Source organism: Polyodon spathula, chromosome 6, assembly GCF_017654505.1.
Source record: "Polyodon spathula isolate WHYD16114869_AA chromosome 6, ASM1765450v1, whole genome shotgun sequence".
Lineage (NCBI taxonomy): Eukaryota > Metazoa > Chordata > Actinopteri > Acipenseriformes > Polyodontidae > Polyodon > Polyodon spathula.
The window spans coordinates 26,062,543-26,082,379 of NC_054539.1; the positions used below are offsets into that span (position 1 = coordinate 26,062,543).

Sequence of the window (19,837 nt, forward strand, 5' to 3'; positions counted from 1 at the left end):
GAGACAGTGCCCCTCTTGGTATGTCGGGTCACCTCAAAGACAGTGGCCCCCCTCCTGTTTATCGTATCTATCGATCAAGTGAATATTGGGCCTTGAAGAGGCGGAACCCCTCTCTCCATGTGTATATGTCAATAAACACCTTCAGGGGCCATAGCTCCACCCTGTGAATTGTTTAGTGAATTCTATTTATTTCAGTTTTACACAAAATATTGAGTTACCTTAGCTAATATTAGATTCAATGTCATATCTTTCAACATATTAGTTATGATGGGGTTACCACTGAACTAAAGTGATTTATAAGGCTCTGCTTGTTGATGGTCGTCTCGGAGGGTGCGGGTCTATTCATCTTTCACTAGACTATACCCAATGCTAAGTACATATACCACCACAAATTGAGTGGGAATGGCAGATAAGGTGACTTTTAATTGGATAATTTATTGTAAATACTATTTTCTTTAAATTGATTGGTTCTCATTTTGTTTTCAGTGATCTGATTGGTTAAATTAGTATGTGTAATAATTAGAATTACAACACATACTAAAGTCAATTTAGAATTTGTACTAAATATTTGAAACGTGTACTTAGGGTGCATTTTTTGCGTTTTGACCACAACAGAAAGATAGATTACGGATGTAACCACGGTTCCCTGAAGATAAGATGACCACCAAGACAATACTTTTGGGATATGCCTGCTTGTCAGGTATTTACTGAGCATTTTAAATCAAAGCTGCCAATAGGCCCCTATGTGGAGTGACGTCCTCAGTCCCACATCCAAGGTAATAAATACTACACTACACTATACTACGCTACACGGAGACTTCAGTCTCTTTTGCATTGAACCCGTTGGTGGTCATCTTTTCTTTCAGGGAATACTGGTTGCATCTGTAACCTATCGTTCCCTTTCAATTCGAAGATGACCACCAAAACTATACTTTTGGGAAAGTATACCAAAGACATCGCGAGGGAGAAAGAGAAGACAACACATGAAGGACATCTCGCTACCACCATCTAGTGTTGGTGGTGTGCATGTACAACCTCAAGTACCCTTGTGCCTAATGAAGGCATACAGGGATTTACCACATTAAGTCAGTAGAAACTGGTGAATGTATGCGGAGTAGCCCAGCTAGCTGCAATACAATTATCAGTCAACGAGGCACCTCTAAAGAGGACCCATTACGTAGCCACACCTCTGGTAGAGTGCGTGGCCACCCTCCCAGGTGGGGGTAGGCTGGCATTAGCATACACAGTCAAAGCCGTGTCCACAATCCAATGGGACAGTCGCTGCTTAGAGAGAGCTTGACCTCAGGTCCTTCCAGATGAAGAGCTGGTCAGACTGACGCAGCACTCTCGTTCTATTCACATTACCTCTCATTGCACGAACCGGGTAAAGGGAATTCAATCTCCGATCTGCAAAGGGAGGGAGCCTGTAGTTCCACTGACTGATTCAATTGAAAAGTTGTAATCACCTTAGGGAGAAAAGCAGGGTTCATGTGGACGTAACCGCCGAGCACCTTTTAGAAAACGGATCACTAGTATATGAGCGCCTGAGGAAACTGACCCAATGGAGATATAGCATGCCAATATGGATGCTAGGTACACTTTCAATGTAGAGGGGCATTTACCCACCTCTAACAGAGCTTGCAGAAACTGTAAAACAATTGCTATAGGTCATGCACCAATTTTGAAAACACTTCCACTTGTAGGTGTACAATGCTCTTGCAGAAGAAGCCCCATTTTGCAGTGTACTGACGACTGCTTCTGAGAGCCCTAAGGAGGACAGACTGTCCCCTAAAGGGGCCAGATCCACAGCTGGAGTCTGGCAGGCCATGGGTGCCAGCGTAGCGGTATCTCCCAGGGCTGGCCCTGCAGCAGCTGGCAGAGGTTCGAGAACCAGATTCTCCTGGGACATTTGGGTGCCACAAGGAGAACTGTCGACTTGTCTCTCCTGACCTTCTTGAGAAAGGCAGGGAGCAGCAGTATAGGCAGGAAAGTGTACAAAAGCGTTTTGGGCCATTAGTATGCTAGGGTGTTGATGCTTAGTAGACCTCTGCAGCTGCAGAGGGAGAACGACAGGGGACAATGGGTCGTCTCTGCCGTGGCAAAGAGATCAACCTGAGCTTCCCTGAAGCGTTCCCAAATGTGCTGCACCACCTGAGGGTGCAGTCGCCATTCTGATGGGTGAGAATCCTTCGTCGAGAGGAGGTAAGTTGCCCAGTTCACCACTCCTGGGAGATGGACAGCCCGGAGGGACAGAAAGTGCATCGGTGCCCAGATCAATAGTCGAGAGGCTATGCGGTGTAACCCCGGGAACCCCTCCCTGGTGGATCATGTATGAAACTACTGACATGTTGTCCATGTGGACAAGGCAAATGTTTCTCCTGGAGCACAAGGAGGAAATTTTGCACCGCGAAGTGAACTACTTTAAGCTCCAGTGCATTTATGTGTGACCTGACCAGGGTCCGCAGACTCCTCTGTCATCCCAGACCACCCCCCAACCAGAGATGGATGCGTCTGTTGTCACTACTTGACAGTTGTGTATCATTCCCATCATTATGCCTTCACTTAGGTGAGAGACTTCCTCCACCAGTATAGTGCTTCACAACATAGGTAAGAGATGGTTAGCCAATGGTGCCTGTCGCGCTTGGGATGTAATCAAAATGCATTGAGCCAAGCTTGGGGCGGAGGCATGTGAAGTAACCCCAGTTGGATGGCTGATGAAGCCACAGCAATCAGACCCAATAGTTTTTGTTGATACAGGGCCAGACATTTGGGAATGATAGCTACTCTGTCATCTGATAGGTAGGCTCGCATCATAAGGGAACACAGCTGGAGATCCAAGTAGACCGTACATTGCACAGGAATTAATTGGCTTTTGGCATCCATGCACTTTGAAAATGTGTGGGGGGCTATGGACAGACTGAATGGCAGCACGGAAAAATCGCTCCCCTTAAAGGCGAAGCAGAGATATTTCTTGTGTGCAGGATGGACAGGAACGTGAAAATACGTGTCTTTCAGGTCTACTGTTATAAACCAGTCGCCCAGCTGGAGGGACTGGAGAATGTAGCGTTGTGTGGCGACCTGGAACCTCCTCTTCCTCAAGAACCCATTGAGGTGTCTCAGGTCTAGGAAGGGGAAAAGGCCGCTATCCTTTTTTGGCACCAAGAAGTATTTCCAGTAGAACCCCTCTCTTTGAGAGGTGTGTTCTACGAGACAGATGGCTTATTTTAGAAGTAGTCTTTCTACTTCTTGTCTGAGCCAAGACCTGGAGAGAGTCGTTGATCCCCTGAAAGGGAGGAGGACCGAGTGGAATTGCAGTGTGTAACCGGTGTGTATGGTGGCAAGCACCCAAGACTCTGAGGTGCAATTGCACCATTATTGTAACTAGTGTTGTACAAATGGGTGGGTCTGAGGCCGCAAGCTGCTGAGGCTTGGGTGGAGGCTGCCTTGTAGGCTGCCTGGGGTGGTTCCATTGGAACTGTCTCCCTGACACTGGTGCGCTGTGGCCCCACATCCAGCATTTCCCCATCCTTGCTGATGGCCCCATGTATTAGCTGCTGCGAAGGCCTGGAGGCGGTGCCCCAGGTCATGCTGCGGCGCCATGGGGATTGGAACACTCTGGGTTACCGTAGTAACTGTTGGACGCCATTGCCTCACCCTTCCTTGTGCTGGGCCATTGTAGGGGAGCATTGCAACCACAGCTGTCTGTGGACCTTGGAAGCCAGGGATGGAAGCCAGACCTCTGTAAAGCGCTTTGTGATGGTGGTCCAGTATGAAAGGCGCTATATAAAAATAAATATATTATTATTATTATTATTTATTATTATTATTATTATTATTATTATTAAAGTTTATTAAAGTGCCCGAGATCGCACGTAGCTCTGAAGCTAGCGGCTTGGGAAGGGTTACAGATCGTAGCATACCATACAGGTAGACTGTCACGAGGCCTCCTGAGTTGGCGCATTACCTGTGCATCAGCTGTGTAAGACTTTTTAGGTGGGCTTCTGTGATCCTGCATTGGCCGTTAGGGCACACAGGATCTTTGGATAGGCGTCCTACTGGGGGAGCTTGCACTAGGGCCGCTATGGTGGAGATCACTGGAGGGAACTGTGCCAGCCCTACCGCCTCTACACCTTCCATGGAGGCAAGTGTGGTCGTGCTCTGAAACACACTGGGCGCCTAGGCCAGGTGGTGCCAGGAGGATTTTACCTCCTCCAGAAAGTCCGGACATTGCCTTTCAGGGAAACCAGAGAAAGTTGGAGCCTCGCTCCATTAGCACCCAAACCGAGGATGCTGGAACCTCAGGCTCTGAGGCAAGCTTAGAGCTGGGGACCGTTTCTTGGGTCAGGTCTTGCTCTTGTGTCTTTTTCCATAGGAAGGACTCCTCATCCCAGGACATGTGCTCCGGGGCATGCGTTGGTGGTGGAGCTGGGGCAGGTGCAAGGGAGAGAGCCTGCTGTCCTGCCAAGAGCCTGAGTATTTGGGCCATCTGGCCCTTCAACTCGAAAATGTACTTCGCCTGAACCACATTTCTCGCTCGTTTTCTACCCCTCAAGGGCGATCAGACAAGAGTCTGGAGGAAGCACACAGTTGTAGTTATTTACTTATTTATTTTCAACTCTTTGAGCAGTACGAACGTACCGGTACATTCACTGCTGTCTGGTCCCCAGGGAGTGCAATGTACCGGTAAGTTCTGCAACTTTAAACTTGAATTACTGAGCCTACAAAAACCCTGATCACATGATATTGTAACACAAGGTTTCTGTAACACCTTTTATTGGTTTCTTGTACCCTCTGCCAGATAGTGACTGAATTAGATACAATAAACCCAGTAACAACAGCATCTACAAACCATCAAAAACTGCTCAGTGAGAAAGAAGTATTAGAAATAATATTGAATTCACATTCTGATATAAATTCAAATACAATTCTTCCATTGAGTTGGATGTGAGTGAGTGTGTCAGTGAAGAGAAAATTATTTATCATCAACATCAAGTGACAGGCATCCAGCGAAGAGACGGCACCAAGCTCAGGGAACCTGGAATCCTGGGGACTTCACTCAGAAGAAATTCAGGTTTGATCTGTCACAGTATGGCCTGAACAAAGATTGTTCTCTGCCTGCTGACCTAAGCGAGGCAGATTGCTTCAAATTGTTCTTTGATGAAGAGACTGTGTCATGTTACCGGCAAGACGAATAAGTTTGCCAGGAATCTGAGAGAGAACACTCAGCTGGGTGTCAAGTCAAAGCTTCATAAGTATGTGGACACAACGATGTCTGAAATGTACATCTTTCTGATTATCATTCTGCTCATGGGCTCGAGCCAAAAAAAATCCCTGAAAGAAAATCCCTGAGGGCTCTTCTTTTTTCTGATAACAACACCACGCAGATTGTAGACCCACTGAACAAAATCAGAAAAATTTTAACTGCCCAAGAAGAGTTTTCTACCCTTTCCAAGATGTGTGCATTGATGAGTCGCTTACGCTGTGCAAGGGAAGACTCTCATTCAAGCAATACATTCCCTCAAAGCGACATTGTTTCGGCATGTGTATATGTATACTATATACTGTGTATATTTTGAATTTTATTGTTTATACTGGTGGCACGACAAATATTCTTCATGACACAGATCTCAGTGTGTCCGGCTCTGTTAGTCTCATGAAGCCTTACCTGGGCAATGGCCACACCATCTACACAGATAATTGGTATAACAGCCCAGCCCTATTTGAGTGTCTGCACAGCCAAACACTAGTGGCACTGTGCAATCCAACAGAAAAAGAATGCCCCAGTTCAAAACAAAATTAGAAAAAGGCGAAGTCCAGTTTTTACACACTGACAAGTTGCTGGCTGCAAAGTGGCATGACAAAAGAGATGTGCAAGATTGGGGTGCTGCGCTCTCTCTCTCTCTCTCTCTCTCTCTCTCTCTCTGTCTCTCTCTCCCTCTGTTGGGTCGGAAGGTTGCTCCCTTTCTGGATAGGCGTGTAGACAGCCGTTTATACACAGTGAGTGGTGGTTGTGGTGGGCGGCAGCGGCTCGCTGTCTCCGGAGGTAGTGTAGGGCTCTGTGTTCTTTCTCACTCTCTCTCTTTTGCTGTGGGACTTGTTCTCACATTACCAGACACTGGACTCTACACTCTCTGTCTCTCTCTGATGCTGCAGCTTGCTCGGCACAACTCTCTCTCTGGATAGTAGGGCTGCCCGTCCTCTTATAGGGGGGCTGCCTGCCAGATCACTGAGGACCAATCAGCACACAGGTGCAAATTCTCATATCTCATTTGCTGGCTTCTGTCAAGGGCGGCGTCCCGCTCTGACCTCAGCCCGTCAAACATTCATAGCAGAACAGGTTACAAGTTGCACAAAACACATTAAACAACATAATAATCAACTATTTACACATCTCCCAATAGTCCCAGTCCCCCTGATAGTCCCGAAACCAGTCCTGATAGTTCCAGGGCTCGTGCCCATTTGACCCAGCGTTACTCTATATATATATATATATATATATATATATATATATATATATAGAAACACACACACACACACACACACACACACACAACAATATATATATATATATATATATATATATATATATATATATATATATATATATATATATATATATATATATATATTGTGAAAGATTTCACTTGTTTCCAAGGTTCGCTTGCTCTTTTTCAGCAGCCCCAGACACAGAAATTGAAGTTTTAAGCATTTTCGTGCCGTTTTTATTATTTGCAGAAAAACAAAAATAAGCTACACAATAATTCAGAAAAAGGTTACAGAAACAAGTTGTAAAACTTGCGTCGCCATCTTGACAGGAAACATCTATCCCACAATACCTCTGGTTACAACCATGAACCGTGTCACAAACTCGCGAAAACACACAACCAGATGACCTGGTCATAGCGTGAAAACGCACCCTAAATCAATGGTTACCAACCCTGGTCCTGGGGAACCCCTGTGTGCTTGTTTTCATTCCAACCGGGCTGTCAATTACTTACGTAGACCCTTAATTGACCTGATAATTTGCTTAATTAGACCTTTTAAATTGTTTTCAGTTCTTACAGTTGCAGAGTTCAAGTTACTTATCACATGTTACAGCTAGCTTGAAATCTGCAACTGTTTAACAATTAAAAAGGTCTAATTAAGCACATCAGTTCAATTAAGGGTCTAGTTAAGTAATTGAGAGCTCAGTTGGAATGAAAACCAGCAGACACAGTGGGTCCCCAAAACCAGGGTTGGGAACCACTTATAAAACGATTTTTTTTTTTTGACCTGGGTGGTATTGTATAATAAACAGTCCACGCCTCATGCGTTCACGTTGCTACTTGGAGAAGATTATTAAGGAGCTGCGCGTCCCCTGCTCGTGCACCCGCACACTGAGCGCGTACCTGTTATCTACCGGTTCATTGGAAATCCGCCTAGTCTCGACGATCGACCGCATGCATCTGCAGGGTAGAAGGAGAAAAGCGGTTTTTTTTTTAATTCATGCATGACATTTGCAGGTAAGCAGTGGGATGGGACGTTAAAGTACAGTATAAATAACTACAGCTGTTACCATTTAGATATGCGAATTAAATAAATAACCATGCAATTGTACATAAACGTATAAAAGGGAATGTTGCTGGCAGGGTGGTGTTATGAAATGTTGTAGTACGTAGTAAAATAGTGTAACAACATATTCTAGGCCTTGGGAACGATATAAAATGTGCACGCATGAAAATATTTAATGTATGTGCATTTTTTCTTAATGTATGTTTTTTTTATTTATTTTAGTATCATTATTACTGAATTGTTATGATTTTTAAATACATAATTTGTAAGTGATGCTCATAAAACACTGATGCTAGGTTTATTTAGTACCTGTCCAGATTAATAGTATCTGTAATCCCTTCTTGTTTCAGACCACTGCGAGCTGATGTTTGCTGATAAAAGATGCATCATCATGTAATGAGATCAAAGTGTGCAGATCCGTTAATATGCCCCTGCTACAGATTCTGCTCGAGACTGTTGCATTTGATCTTCTGGCTTGATTTACAGATGTTATTACTGTGCACTGCAGACTTCACTGTGGGTACGTTGTCAGTTTACCTTTTAAATGTGTGAAGTATTATTATTATTATTATTATTATTAGTAGTAGTAGTAGTAGTAGTAGTAGTAGTAGTAGTATAAAATGTGTTATCCATAGTCAGTTACCCAGCAAAATGAATCTGCACAGCCCACGTGAACTATAGTCTGTTAACATTGTAACTGTTAACATTAGTGGGCAAAACTGAAGTTCTCGTTTTACTATTTTGACTGTACAATGACAGTTGAGCTAATTTGCTTTCTTCTTTCCAAAATTGTACACAAAAACATTTACTTTATTGAACTTTCACAGAGTTGCACCTGTACAGTTTTATGATTTTATGCAATTAGTTTGTATTGCTTGACAATATGGACCATATTGTGTTTACCAAGTGTTTACTCCAGTCTTTAGTTAACTGGTATTTTAAAAAAAAAAAAAAAAAAAAAAAAAAAAGTAAAATTTCTGTTCATTTTTACAAAGCTAAAACTGAACAACTAAGTTACATATGTACATTTTCAAAAAGAAAAATATGTGTTTCCTTGGAAAATTGCCAAACCCAATGTGAAATAATGACAGTCCCAGAATAGGCAGTAAAGTTGAACACTACTTGAACCAAATGGAGTAACATTGGTGAGCCACACAAGCGCAATGCACAGAAAACACACACTGCATGACCTGCTGCCTGTAAAGGCTGAAAGGCTTCTTTGGATACCAGAACAGATGCCTTTTTGCATAAAGGTGTCCAATAGGTTCAGAACATTTTATAGAGATTTATTGGCACAAGTGTTTTTCTTGCTTAAATTGAAAGAAAAGAGGAAAAACTTATTTTACAGAGCTGTTGGTTCCAGATATATTGTATCCACCTGAATTCTACATTCATGGGCTATCTGAGCAGCTCTGTCACAGTGATAACTTTTAAAATGATTTTTAGTCAGTGAGTTATACAGTATGCTCGTCTGTGGATTTGCTGGTTCATTTCCATTTTTGTCAGTGTTATTTCCTGTAGAAATATCACATTTTTTTCCTGTTAATCTCTACAATGTAGCTAAAGGTTTGGAAGATAAATCAATAACCCTGACAGTTTTAAATAAATCGGCTGGAAATATTTTATTTGTGCAGAAAAAGAACATTTCTCAAAATAACATCATAGTGTTTGCAGTTCGTGCTGGTGCACTGTGTAATGAATTGGTATCTTGGCCCATTGAATTGAATGACAAGGCAAGGGCTGGACGCAAAACGCAAATCGTACAATTCAAAGACGAACGTCTTGCCATTCAACTAAAGAGCAAGCTGCGTTGTTGAGAGGTAAGTATGTGTCTCTAATGCCGACGCCAATGTTATTCAGCCACAAGGAGGAAATTCCTTATAGAAATGAATGGCTCATTGTGCAAACAGAAAGGGATCATACAGAGGGACCAAGCTCTGGAGATACTACGAGCTCCTGAAAAAGTTAAGAAATGCAATTGGCAGATGATTTGTACCCATGATATGTAAATAAAATGGAAAAATTTGCATTCCGTTTAATATAGTATATATATTATATATGTGTTGCCATGTGCACAACACAGGATACAGCAAATACAATGTATTTAGTTTCTGTAAGGATTGTGATATAAATATATTAAAAGCTTATACCTATAAGGATACTATACATATTACAGGTGTAACGATTCATGCTGTATCAACGAATTGTGATCATTTCTTAATTCAGTAAGAGCTACTGTATGTATTGTGATACTAGACCAAACACACAAAATAGTTCATTGTTGTTCACCAAATGGTTCTTGAATGAAGAATATGTGTGTTGTAGAGTTAGTATGACTACATACTCTCCTTAACTAATTTTAGCTTTTAACAACATGGTCTATCAATAGATGATCGCATGATATCATTATGCATCATACAAGTAGCCCATCGGGGCCATGTACTGTGATACATAATGTATTGTGATCTGCATGTTACAATTCCATTAGTGTAGTGTGCCATTACACTCATTAAATATATTGATTAATTACAGTATCAATACTGACATTCCTGTCAATAGTAATATCTTTGTTCAAATTGCTGAATTCAACCACCAAGCTAAACACCAGACTACTGTACCAAAGGAGTTAAGAGTGACTTCGCAATTGGTAATGATGTAACAGTTTAAGCCTCTCGCCCACTGGATGCCATTTCTAAACACAACACCACATGCTCAGAAAGACTTTTCCATGGAAACAAAGGAGACATGTTCCCCACCTCCATCTGTCTTCAGCCTTGTACAAATGAATGGGTTGCAGCTGGTTAATTGCAGTCCTGTGGTATGCTTTTGCCATAGTAAAGGATTCACTATGTTAGTTAGTCTAGTTATTTTGCAGTATAAGTAGGTGAACATCTCTTTTTCAGGTGTGGTTATTGCTGTTAAATAACACAAGTTCACCCAGGAATTGTTCACTGTAGTATAACAAGCTAAATCCCACTGCAGTTTGTTGATTTGTGTGTAAATGCTGAACCCAACAGGACCATAGCGTTTTACTGTGTCAGCTTTTTTAACCTGTCTGTGTTACTTAGGCATAGATGTAAACAAAAATAATGTATTGGCACATGTTTCTTATTCAATAAATCATTGTAATTTAGCTGTGAAGGATAAGTGAAAAAGTTTTTGGTGCACAGCTTTAAATTGAAATGTTCTCTATCCATGTGCTAATAAATTCATTGGATTTGCAAGCTGTTTGATGCATTCCGGGGCAATTTAACGTTCCTTCTTTCCAGCGGGTATAACTATTCATTACTGAAACAGGTGGTTGGGAAGCAGGGAATGGTCACCTTTGGAAGGATACTGCTTGAGAAAGTTGCAGTCTTAACAGAGTATTGATCCACGATCATCCTTAAAAGTCACTGACTTTTATTGGGTATGATACGGTTTGGGGGCAGTTGAAAACAAATTAACAAGACACTTCATGAAGTAAATCATTTTTAAAACCCTTGAGATAGGAGAGTCAAACACTGCATTTGTTTGTCAGTGTGTTTATCCCACTGTTGTGGACATACGATTCCGTTTTCTAATTTGCTCATTAAGCCGTCTTAAACATATTAATTCTATGAAAAACAGCAATCCTAATGGTTTAACTGAATAGATTAAATAACAGAATAAATGACCAAAGTTGCTGAAATTAAACTACTGGTTAATCTTTAGGACTACTACCAGTACGAATAGCATTGCAATGTTTGCTGTTTGTCTGTGGAAGTGAAACAGTAGCATAGCCATTGCATTTTGGATTCTGGTTCTGACTAACCTGCTTCTAATAACTCTGAACAACTCAAACAACACCTGGATTATTTTTCTTAATCTGAAAAACATTACAAAATATGACATAACAAATGAAAAGCTGTTTTTGATTCTTTAAAACAAAGCCATGCATTAAAGGGTTCCTTCTTTTGCAAATCTCCATTGCATTGTGATCACCTTGGGGAGGGCGAAATGTGACCATAAATGTGACCATAAAGTATTTTGCTAGTGTGATTTTCTTTTCTCCGTAATAAAAAATGCCAAAGTTTGTGTGTTTTTTTTTTTTCTTTTATAGCTGCCTAGTTTAAATCAAACCACCACTGTTACATGAGCTGAACCGACCCTTAGTCTAGTGCAAAGCAATATAAGTGTAAAGGGCTTGTGCTGCACTGTTGCTCTAACCTTTAACCTTGAAAGCATTCAGTTAACAGGCTGATGTTCAAGTCCACCTCTTCATGTCTGTATTAATGCTGTGATGAATTAACAAGCTCAGTAAGTTATGGAAATAGAGCTAATTTGTTAGTGTAGTGACCAACAGTAATTTAGGATAATGTAAATGTTAATGTATGCATCCAAGTAATAGATCAGAATTTCAAAGCCAAATGTTAAAGGGCATATTTCTAATTTGTTGGCTTTATTTAAACGAAGACCCAGGAGACCGAGACAGAAATGTAATTCTCTCAGAATCTGAATTCCAATCTCTTGTAAAATGTGTAAACTTAGCACATGTCTTTGTAGAAGGTCAATGTGAATTATTGCCTTCAGCTGTATGATTTTATTAGGTTTTCCACTAAAGTATATTTGAACCACTTAATGTGTTATATTTTTTCACTGTCCCATGTAAAACTAAACAAGCATGATCACATTTTAAGCACCTTTTATTATATACGTTAAAGAATATACCCATAGGAAAAAGAGACAAGATAATACCATGGTCTACATTACAGAGGGGGAGTACACAACACCACATTTAATAGGAAGTTCTTTTAGTTACATGTTAGAGGCTGGATTTTCAGCATATGATTACTCACGCCTCCTTAGGCAGTGAAAAACTAGTGGGTTACTGATTATTTGTGTTTTTTTGGTAATTATTCTGGTATGAGTAACAGTGCAAAAGCATACAACTAGTTGAAATGCATATTAAGGTTAAGGAATAAAAACTACGCATTAGGTATTGGCACCTGATTAAGGCAAAGCAATAACACATTAGGGGCTTTGCATTTGTGAGGTCTTTGTGAAACGTCACTGGAGTGACCCCCCCCCCCTCCCATTGCGTCTTAATCCTAGGGAGTTCACTTAGACTGACAATCTGCCGAATTCTACCTTTTAAAATGAGATCATGATTAAATAATTTGAGATTTCCTTTACTTGTTTAGCAAAAAAGCATTTCATGAAAATTCCATTGTGTAATCTTTTAAATGAGAATAAAAGAAGTGTATGTTTCTGTTGGATTTCCAGGTCAGCAATTCTGCATCGATCCTGGGTTTCCTGAACATGGAAACAGAACACCAAGCTCAGGTGTGTTCTTTGAAAAGGCTGTTGCACACTTTAACTGTCTGGAAGGGTATAGGCTAAAAGGCTCTTTGAAGATGGTCTGCATTCAATACCAGAATGGCTCCACAGGCTGGAAACCAAGTCATAAACCAGTGTGCTTACTTGAAGGTGAGAAAGTACTTTTGAAATGGATCACTTTGTTTTTTCTTGTACATGTGACTCTGTAGTATGTTTTTCAGTTTTTCTTGGTCCATAAAATATCCCTAGATGTTGGAGCTACTGGTGCAGTACCCAAGGAAAAAAATAAATAATTTGGAGCTCATAAGCCAACATAATTGCCTTTTTTGCATTGCAACATTGTGTAGTAAATGCAAAGTTTCAAATTATAAAAAGCGACATAGAACTCTGGGTGCAAATCGTTAAAGCTCTTGGCATATACATGTATGAAAATAACATTATGTACTATGAGTAATTTGAATAGCTTTTATATTGATGTTTTCCTTATCATGCATTTTATGCATGCATTACGCATTTCTGACAAAGTGAGCATGTCTTGTCAAATGCTGCCTGTTGTGAAAGTGATATGATTCAAATATCAGATTCTTTATGTAACCTGGTAGGACCAAATGGGAAAATGCTCTTCTTTACAGTGGTGAACAAAGGAAAAGGGAAATCAGAGTTACGGGTCTTAGAATTATTCAGCGTAGGGGGGGGGGATTTATTGAATTTGATGAGAATATATCCATATCCATTGCCACCTACAGTTGCCGTTCTTTGAAAGATGTCCTATAGGAATTTTTAATGCCCAGGGACTAGCTAGGATATCGGTTCAGCATGTCACTGGTGCCTCCCAATAGAGTGAGTTCTGGCTGAGATGGGCGTATACCCCCCCCCTATGCTGAATAATTCTAAGACCTTAACTGTCTGGAAGGGTATAGGCTAAAAGGCTCTTTGAAGATGGTCTGCATTCGATACCAGAATGGCTCCACAGGCTGGAAACCAAGATTAGATCTTCAGTTAAAATATACATTTATGAATAGATTTGTTATCCTATTTAATAACGTTTCTGCTTTTGGAACAAGTGTTTGACTCTCCTATTTCAAGTTACAGATTGTCTAATTCCATATATTGAAGATGCTGAAATTTATAACAAGACCTACAGACCTGGAGATAAGTTGATAATCATCTGCCACGAAGGATTCCAGATCCGCTACCCTGACATGGATAACATGGTCTCATTCTGCCAAGATGATGGAACCTGGGATATACTGCCCATTTGTCAAGGTGCTGTATTGTTTGGATGGGGAACATTTCTGTAGTTATTAATGCAGTGGTTCTTGTCAAGCAGAAACGTCTTGGCATGGTTGTAATAGGATTGGTTTTGTACCTACACTATACCCTGAAACGCTAAACCATCATTTTGACAGACATTTTAAAAACACTACCACTATCCTTATAGCTATCCTTTCAAAAAGTACAAAATCACTATGATAACAGTGCGTATTTAATGCTAACGCTGCATAAAATGAAACAAACATGCAGTTTAAAAACTTGCCACACAGGGGAGCCATTTACTGTTCTGAACACAAACTGCTGTATTTAGAGAGAAAACAACACTGTACCCTGCAACTTAAATACATCATTTTAAAAACCAAACCGCTGTGTAGTATTTATCAGAATAGATCCATGATTTCTCATGCAGATGTAACATTTTAGACTTAAGAGCAGTAAATATTAATACTATTGTTATGAAATGTTACAGCAAGTCCATGTTAATGAGGATTAAAATATAGTATGTCATATTGTCCACATTTGAACACAACTGCAAATCAGAAGCTAATAAACATCATATCTTGAGTAAATTCATTTAATCCTTTTCAAGCAGTAATGATCTTTTTTTTACAAGTTTTACATTTTATTTCAATTTAGTAAATTGAAATTAGGAATATAGATTTTTCAATATACAACGTGGATTCTCAATGCCATTCACTTTACTGGGACCCCCCCTCCAAAAAAAAAAAAAAAAAAAAAAAAGATTACTGGCACTTGTTCATCATTTTACATTCTTGACTTGCTATTATTATTCTAAAAAGTAAGAGCAATCCAGCCTGTAGACTACCCACAACAACAAGGGCTTGTATAATTCTTTATGCTTATAAATTAGTAAATATCTGGGCAAGGTGCTTGAATTATTAATAGAAAATACATGGTTTCTTCCCTTCCATTATTTGTATGTGGTTTCAGTAAAAGTTGGTCTGATTCCTGGAAATAGTAACTAAAGTCCCCTCCCAAAAGGAAAAAGTACCCCGCATTATATCTCTCCTCCCATATGTTCTGATATTGATTTGTGTAATGGGGTGAAAGGTACGAGCTTACTCCCCCCCTCCATCACATTATTTTCTTTACAACACAGGAAACAGTCAGTATTCATAGGTATAGATATTTATTTTGGCTTTGGATACTGCACACAAATTTTGCAAAAGACAACTGATGCTTACCGACTAGCAGGTTGTAAATACACTGACTGACAAAATAATCCTCTCTGCCTGCTAAGGAAAGACACAGCATTAAATAATCTCCAGCCACACTTACTCCTAACAGGATTAATTATTCAACAAACATTTGTACCTGGAATCATTTTATACAAAAATAAACTATTTAACATTCATACATTTACAATAAAACATTCATATTTTACGTTAAACATGTTTCTTCTCAATTATGTGTATTTGTTTGACCTGCATAAATGCCATCTTTACAAACACGATCGTTAAACTATTATATTGTTTACTCATTATTATCATTGTGTGACAGAGATAGAATCATTCTTGATGATAATTCTCTCTCCCGACCTGTGAGGGCACTTTGTAAAGGGAACAATGTGCCCTGGACAGGATGGCAAGACAATTAATTCCCAGGGTTAGAAGGAAATCAGTCATCTAGAAAGGGGACGGCGCTACGATACACTAAATTATCGACCCGGAAAGGAAACGACGTGGCATCGCGGATTGGAGGAGCGGTTGCAATGGTTAACCAAAGGGTCATGATTGAAGGGGGCGTAGTGGAGTGATCGCTTCCTTTGTATGGTTAAAGTTGAACCGGAAGGAGAACGTGTACAGAACTGTAATTGTGAGTGTTTGTTTTGTTTTTGTCATGTCTAAGCAATACTTGTTTGTTATTATTAGAAAGCTGAACACGATCCGGAGCTGTCGCCAAAGGCCAGCACTAAACCCGGACAACACTGCACTTTGTTTCACAGTAATCTGTATTTGCATAACGGGCACTAGAGCGCGCAGTGTGGACTGTTGATTGTGTTTGTGTTACGTGTGGGTGTAAAACGATCAGGACTATTTTTATTTTGGGACCAACCTCTGGATTACAACGAAGCAATACACAGCGCTGTATTGCTTGTTATCATTATTATTTACTGTATCTGTGTCATTAGACCAATTGGATTTACAAGTAAAATAACATTATCATTGTCTGTCCGTTCATTGATCACTGCTGCATTCCTGATGGATCACATTTCACTAGCAGCTCTGCTGGAGGCTCTGGACAGCAGATGGGAAGTTGAAGAAAGGTGAAGAGAGGAGCAGTACACGTCACTGATCCAGAGGGTCGGGCAGGTGATACCGTCCACAGCGACAGCAGGACCAGTGATGATGGCCCCAAAAGTCAGGGTACAAAAGATGACGGTGGAAGATGACTCGGAGGCTTACCTGGCCTTGTATTGATGTGGTTTTAGGTAATGTGAAAACCAACGCATTAATGGATACATGGTGTGAGCAGACCTTGATTCGGACAGCTCTCTTGGGCGATGTGTTGTGGCAGCCACGAGGTCAGGTGGCTATCTCCTGTATCCATAGAGACATGGCGACATACCCCACATTAAAAGTATACTTATCGTTAGGACCAATAAAATGTCACCTAGCAGTAGGGGTGGAGGAAAGGTTACCACACCCGGTTATTCTGGGCCAAGACTGGCCAAAATTTGAAGAATTACAGTGGTTCCCAAAAGTATTCACCCCCCCCTTGGACCTTTCCACATTTTATTCTGTTACAACATGGAATCAAAATGGATTTTATTAGGAGTTTTTGCCACTGATCAATACAAAAAAAGTCGATAATGTCAAAGTGAAAAATAAAATCTACAAACTCTTCTAAATTAATTACAAATACAAAATTGATTGCATAAGTATTCACCCCCTTGAGTCAATATTTGGTAGAGGCACCTTTGGCAGCAATTACAGGCATGAGTCTATTTTTGAGCCCATTCTTCTTTGCAAAATCGCTCAAGCTCTGTCAAGTTGGAAGGGGACCTTTGGTGAACAGCAAGTTTCAACTCTTTCCACATATTCTCAATTGGATTGAGGTCTAGGCTTTGACTGGGCCACTCCAGGACATTGACCTTTTTGTTTTTAAGCCACTCCAGTGTGGTTTTGGCTGTATGTTTGGGGTCATTGTCTTGCTGGAAGGTGAATCTTCTCCCAAGTCCCAAGTCTCTTCCAGACTTCAGCAGGTTTTCCTTCAGGATTTTTCTGTACTTTGCTGCATCCATTTTGCCCTTTATCTTCACAAGCCTTCTAGGCCCTGACGCAGAGAAGCATTCCCATAGCATGATGCTGCCACCACCATGCTTCACGGTAGGGATGGTGTTCTCAGGATGATGTGCGGTGTTAGGCTAGCGCCAAACACAGTGCTTAGCGTTGAGACCAAAAAAGATTTATATTTTCCCCGTTACAAGCTGAAATGTTTTCCCACGTTTTCTGTTCTAGAAAAACAAATAGAGAGGACCGAAAAATGGGAGGGAGCATCAATGAGATGAGGCTGGTAACTAACAGTAGTCAAAGGGGGTTGGAACATGGTGTGACCGAGAGAGCAAGGTTATTGGGCCATCTAGGGCAGAAGCTTCTCCAGCCCCTCTCAATATACCGGACATGTGTCACTCACATGCAGACATAGTGACACATGACACACACTTGGGGACAGGTCCATTCTATTGAAGGTAAGGATGTTGAAGACGCTAAAGTGCTAGTATTTCCACACTTCATTATTTAGGGGCAATTATTGTATAGGGTAAACCTTGCCACAGGCACAGGATATCCTGTAACACAATTGATGGTTCCCCCATCTTGTTGGCTTTGAGGTCATGAGACTGGCACATGATTTCCCTTTTGCGGGGCACCTCGGAGCTGATAAAACGAGGGAACGGATATTGGCTCGATTTTATTGGGTAGGGCTTCATAATGAAGTGATGAAATATGTAGCCAAATGCCCAGACTGCCAGAGACTAGCACCAGGTCAATTGAGCTCTGCCCCTTTGGTCCCACTGCCAATTATTTCCACCCCCTTTGAATGCATTGCAATGGACATAGTAGGCCCTTTGCTACCTTCTGATTCTGGGTATACGCATACAACCGTGGTGGTAGATTATGCAACACGATACCCGGAAGCAGTTCCATTGAGGTCCACTAGTGGAGCTGCAACAGTCAAAGAACTAGTTCAAATTATAGCTAGAGTAGGGATCCCCAAGGAAATCCTGACTGATCATGGAAGTAACTTTCTGTCTAACACGTTACAGTAAAATACTGAAAATACGTCGTATCAGGACATCTGTTTATCATCCACAGACGGATAGTTTGCTGGAATGTTTTAATCAGACCCTAAAGCAGATGCTGAGATGATTTGTGAACCAAGAGCAAAAACATTTTGCATCGCTTCTCCCCTACCTCCTTTTTGCAGTGAGAGAGGTGCTGCAGAGTTCGACAGGGTTCTCTCTTTTCAAGCTCTTGTATGGCTGATAGCCTCGAGGCATCCTCAGTCTGTTGAGAGAGGGGTAAGAAGAGCAGGACCAGGACAGTCTCAAGTCGGCTCAGCACTGGCAACAGCAGCATTACAATCAAAATGCATGAATTCGAACCTTTTGACCACGAGACAAAGTAATGCTGCGTCTTCCCTCGTCAGAATCGAAATTATGTGCGAAATGGCAGGGGCTATAAGAAAGGTGAATTATGCCCTAATGAACGCCAAATGTATCACTTAAATTGTATTAAAGCCCTGGAAGGCAAGGGAGGCCTTATTTATAGCCCCAGGTGAAGTAGAGAATGATTTAGGCCCATGTCTAGAGACCCCTAGCACCAAAGACATTTTGATGGGGGAACAGTTGCTTCCAGATCAGCAACGGGAGTTATTTGAGGAGTTCAATTATGCTTTTTCTGACTTGCCTGGTATAACTAACCTTGTTGAATATGCCATTATCTCTCCCCCACGTGTTACGGTGTGGGAGAGACCTTACTGGATCCCAGAAAGTCGACGAAGTGGTGTTAGCAAAGAGGTATGGGCGATGCTCGAACTTGGGGTGATTTGAGCCTTCCAGGAGCGAGTGGTACAGTCCAATTGTGATAGTGGACAAAAAGGACAGCAACAACCATTTCTGCGTTGATTTCTGTAAGGTAAACGTTATTGCCAAGTTCGATGCCTACCCCATGCCTCGGGTCGACAAGCTTCTCGATAGACTGGGAACGGCTAGGTTTATCTCCACTCTGGACCTGACGAAGGGATACTGACATTAACTCGCAGTTCTAGAGAGAACTGCATTTTCAACTCCTGAAGGGCTGTACCATTTCATAACCATGCCGTTTGGGCCACATGGTGCGCATGCTGCTTTTCAGAGACTAATGGACCAGGTCTTATGCCCACATCGTGAATATGCTGCAGCGTATATTGACAATGTGGTTATTTACAGCTCCACCTGGCGAGAGGGAAGGGTAGCCCGGCTGACAGCCAAAACAGACTGTATTTGGGATTTATAATGGGGAATGTAAGGGTGAAACCCATTGTCACCAAAGTCCAGGCTTTGGTGGGCGCAGCTCTCCCAAAAACCAAGGCTCAGGTGAGGTCTCTACTGGGGTTAGCCGGTTATTACCGTAGATTCATCCCGAGTATGCCACAGTGGTCAATCCTTTAGTTGACCTCACCAAAAATATTGCACCAAATTTGATTAAGT

At 41.3% G+C, this 19,837-nt stretch overlaps 1 protein-coding gene across 4 annotated transcripts in view; it reads left to right on the forward strand.

The window, feature by feature from the left end:
- The first annotated feature begins 7,371 nt into the window (after positions 1 to 7,371).
- Positions 7,372 to 19,837, forward strand: part of LOC121317072 (sushi domain-containing protein 4-like) — a 37,173-nt gene continuing 24,707 nt past the window's right edge. The window contains exons 1-4 of one of the 4 annotated variants that reach the window (XM_041252660.1): positions 7,372 to 7,502; positions 7,902 to 8,071; positions 12,796 to 12,999; positions 13,936 to 14,115. In XM_041252660.1, coding sequence (XP_041108594.1) covers positions 7,933 to 8,071; positions 12,796 to 12,999; positions 13,936 to 14,115 — 523 coding nt within the window. In that variant the 5' untranslated portion in view covers positions 7,372 to 7,502; positions 7,902 to 7,932. The remainder of the gene's footprint in view (positions 7,503 to 7,901; positions 8,072 to 12,795; positions 13,000 to 13,935; positions 14,116 to 19,837) is intronic. The other 3 variants (XM_041252657.1, XM_041252659.1, XM_041252658.1) reach the window with 3 other exon arrangements.